Consider the following 4,039-nt stretch of genomic DNA (forward strand, 5'->3'; position numbering starts at 1 on the left):
AAGAAAAAAAGGTTACCATTTATTATAAAGTGTCATTGTTACAGTGTAGCTAATTAAGTAGGCTGAGTAATATTAATTAACAACAAGTAGGCTACTTAGGCTACATGTATGTAGCTAACAAAGACACTGTAAAATAAAGTGTTACCAAACATTTTTTTTTTTAATCTTAATTCCTTAAATTTATTACTTTAACTTTGAAATATTATTTTAAAGGATTAGGATCACTACAAACAGGCTAGCCTATTCTTTTGTCTTCCACAGAATTAGTCCCAGATCTCCATGTTTGCATGACCTGTCACCTGACCAGCGGAAGACTACCGATTATTGCAACAAAATGATGGTGAAATGGGTGTTGATGCTAAATGACGTAACATTTATGGCTTGAAAGAAGATGCCAATGACTCGTGCAATGAACACCATTTTTCCATTTGCCATTCGGGAGGTATTCTAATGGACCTAGAATCCAAGGCTGTGTAGGTGTGGATTTGTCTTTGACATAATGGGTTGTGGAGGCTCCAGGACAGATGTGTTGGAGCCAAGATATATGGAGAGCTGGACCAAAGAGACAGAGTCCACTTGGCTGGCAAGCACAGACACAGACATCCCCCTGTCCTCCATCCAGAGCATCCCCTCAGAAAACTCTTCAGAGGCAAGCTTCCCATCAGAGAAAACTGCCAACCTTGGTGAGAATGGACTGAGATCATACTTCGAGGCGTTTTTAAAAGGTTTTGAAAATACACAAATCTGAATTAGGCCTATGTCTTCATATTTAAGTTAAATATCTAATTTGACCTTAGACACCCCAGTTTAACGCGTCAAAACCTTCATATGATATTTCCTTCCCAAAAGGACCGGAAAGTGTTGCTAGTCTGCTGTTGGTGTGCAATTCATTCATGTAGGTCTCTTGTTGCCATGGCGATGGTTGAATCCCTTCAATACTTCAGTACAACAGTATGAGCAAGGATGAACACAATAAGGACTCCTTATCTCTTTGTGCAGAATGGTTACACTTGGGGCAGCTACAGTAATTAAATTATAATATTAAAATAAACTGATAGCAGATTATTAAAATAGACAACATGGCATTGACTATGACTACTAGAGTAAATTACTAGAGTAATTCATCTAGGTCTTCTTTTGTTTCAAGATTCTTAGCCCTGTAAGCAAGACGTCGGTATATATAAACTTATTTGAAAGAAAAAAAAGATATATTTTATGTCTTTACTGTTGGTTTTGATCAAATTAATGCATTCTTGCTGAATAAAAGTATTCATTTTCTTTCTTTCTTTAAAAAATCACTTAAAAACAAACTATTGAATGGTAGTATGTCACTGTTTCCATGAAAATTTTATTCAGCTTCAGCAACAGTTTCAATATTGATAATAATAGTTATGTTTCTTGAGCATTAAATCATCATATTAGAATGATATATGATTTCTGAAGGATCATGTGACACTGAAGACTGGAGAAATGATGCTGAAAATTCAGCAAAGGAATAACTTTAAAAAAAAAAAAATGTTTTAAGGGTGGATGGATAGATCTATCTGATTGTGAAATGTTTCTGATATGATGATCACTATTACAGTGATTTTGATAACAAAAGTATGAACAACTCCCATATTTGTATCTGATTCATTAGATCTCTTTGATGATGGTCTGCCTGCTCCGGGTCAGGCATATGTGAAAGTGTGTTCTGCCATGTCTGAGGTGGGACTGAATGACATGAAAACTGGCACCACCCCTGTAATACTCTCTTCTCAAGAGCAGGAAGTGCTGTCTTCTTCTGCGACCACAGTACAGAAGAGAAGTGTGTTGCGAACTGAGGAAATTGTAAGTATTTTTATCCAAAGTAATGGTTAGTGCAATCTTCTGCACCTAGCATTTGTGAACAAGACACTAATATAAATCAGTGTTTCCAACTTTTTCAGTTTTATGTGCCCTTTCAACCTGAAATTATCATTAATTTGGTTTAAGCAGCCTTCATTACAGTATTTCACTTTTAAACTAACAATTTATTAGAACATTAAAATAGACTTGTAGCTTGTTTGGCTTTCACATTTTCTGACAGTTCAGGGGGACAATTTAGAGAAACCATCTCTGAAATAAAATATGTTTATATCCTCCTGAGACCCAGAAAAAAAAAACGTTTTTTGAATTTAGTTTTTTTCCATGTCATCACACTGTTTAGAGCACAATAAACAAATGAAAAAAAAAAAAAAACATATATATAAAATAATGTTTTATTCATACGTTATGCTATGTCCTCTGTAGTGGACGCCAGGACTAAGTTGTTTAAAAAATAAAATGACATGAACTTATATGTATAGGCAAAAACAATGGGATTATTCTTTCAATCACCAATAAATTTTGGGGTTTCAGGATTTTTTCAACTAAAATTTGTATAAAGATTATTCTAAACTATGGTATGAAAGAAATAATGTAATGAATTGATACAGCATTTTACTTTTTGCAATATGTGGCTAAAATGGCCATAAATGAATATTCCCATTCAATGCAATGTATATACACTGTATCTGATTTGCACATTAATGTGTTCTTGGAGCAACATTTAACGAAAAAATAAGTGTAATAATTGGCAACATTTTAATAATAATATCTAATATTTCATAGGAATATTGATGCATAATTTATTTCCATATTCACTTGTTGTGTCTCCCAGAATGCCTGATAAACATGATTTTAGTCCTGATGTCCTCTACAGTGGACACGTTTGAAATCAATGCCAAAGTTTTTTTTTTTTTTTTGAAACCCCTTAACATTTTCCTGAGATGTTGTTTTATGAAATACAATTTGAAAAAGTAGTCCAATTTAAATTATAATTACAATATATTATCATATTTCCATAAGAATGCTACATTTGATCACTAAATTAATGTCAGCCATTTTTAAAGACCAAGGAGAAGTTGTTTTCATGGTGAAACCTCCAAACATTTGGTATCTCGGAAAAGTCCTGAATGCGCTCTTTACAGGACACCCAGGTTGTGTCATGTGACATGTATGATGTCAGAGAAATTCACTAAAATATAATGTCCGCTACAGTGGACAAAAGTCTATTCTTGGGTCCCAGGAGGATATGACCTTTTGTTTATTTATCTGAGAAATGACTGGTTCTTTATTGGCTTCTATGGTTCCATAAAGAAGTTAGCTCCATCAATTGAACCTTTCCTTGGCACAAAGGGTTCTTTAAAGACGAAATATTCTTCACACCAAGAAAAAGGTGGTTCTCTTAAGGACTGTTCACTGAAAGGTTCTTTAGGGATAGTGTAGGTTTCAGGAATTGTGAAAGCAACAGAGGGAAAACTGTAGTAAAATGTTAAAAAGATTTGGTATCTGTCATGTCTGATAATCTTTCTATGTCATCTTCATTAGACAAAATGGCAGGACAACAGGATGTCCACCAAGCAAGTGACCATCACTGTGACTCAAAGTATACGGCAAGTGGACAAGAGCGGGAAGATCAAGGAGACATCGCAAACCACCTATGAGGTCATGAAACCGGTGGATTGTCTGAAGGCAGTTGACTCAGTGCCTCAATGAGGTGGATACGCAAGACCTCGTGAAGATTGTATCTTGGATTTCTTGAGAGCTTTGGTGAAGATGTCATGGACCAAAGAAGTAAAAAGCAGGGATGACCTAAATGAACAAGTTCATCTGTGCTTAATCAGTGATTACCAGGTTTCATTCAAGGGTCATTTGATTGTTTGTTTCATCATTCAGTCACATTCTTCTTTAATAATGTTTATTTTTATGTACAATTTTCCCTTGTAACGTCTATGTCATAATGATCTCTCTTTTTTTTTTTTTTTTTTTTTTTTTTGACGCCAACAAAAAGAATCTTAGTAAACGCATTTGCTGTACATACACTGAAAGCACAGGATAGATCAGGGAGGGTAATCGAGAGGTGGACACTTGACTCGGCTTACTGAATGATTTTGAAAAAATATATATATTTACATTGTTTAAAAACATAGGAACAACACAAGTGTATTTTTAAGTAGTTTGTTTTTTTGAAGTTGAT

The 4,039-nt window shown here is 34.4% G+C and overlaps 1 protein-coding gene across 1 annotated transcript; it reads left to right on the forward strand.

Moving 5' to 3' along the window:
• The first annotated feature begins 235 nt into the window (after positions 1–235).
• Positions 236–3,821, forward strand: baalcb (BAALC binder of MAP3K1 and KLF4 b). Its single transcript, XM_056264399.1, has 3 exons — positions 236–683; positions 1,640–1,830; positions 3,391–3,821. The coding sequence occupies exons 1-3, from the start codon at positions 500–502 to the stop codon at positions 3,556–3,558; spliced, it is 543 nt and encodes a 180-aa protein (XP_056120374.1). The 5' UTR covers positions 236–499; the 3' UTR covers positions 3,559–3,821.
• Positions 3,822–4,039: the final 218 nt, after the last annotated feature.

The sequence above is a fragment of the Rhinichthys klamathensis genome, unplaced genomic scaffold, assembly GCF_029890125.1.
Source record: "Rhinichthys klamathensis goyatoka isolate OS25496 unplaced genomic scaffold, OSU_Roscu_1.1 h1tg000221l_1, whole genome shotgun sequence".
NCBI classification, from domain to species: domain Eukaryota; kingdom Metazoa; phylum Chordata; class Actinopteri; order Cypriniformes; family Leuciscidae; genus Rhinichthys; species Rhinichthys klamathensis.

Excerpts from the sequence above, each read along its gene's own strand:
- baalcb (XM_056264399.1), top strand. The coding sequence starts at position 500 with ATGGGTTGTGGAGGCTCCAGGACAGATGTGTTGGAGCCAAGATATATG. Across the intron at positions 684-1,639 it reads AGAGAAAACTGCCAACCTTG|ATCTCTTTGATGATGGTCTG; the intron begins GTGAGAATGGAC and ends CTGATTCATTAG. Across the intron at positions 1,831-3,390 it reads TGTTGCGAACTGAGGAAATT|ACAAAATGGCAGGACAACAG; the intron begins GTAAGTATTTTT and ends CATCTTCATTAG.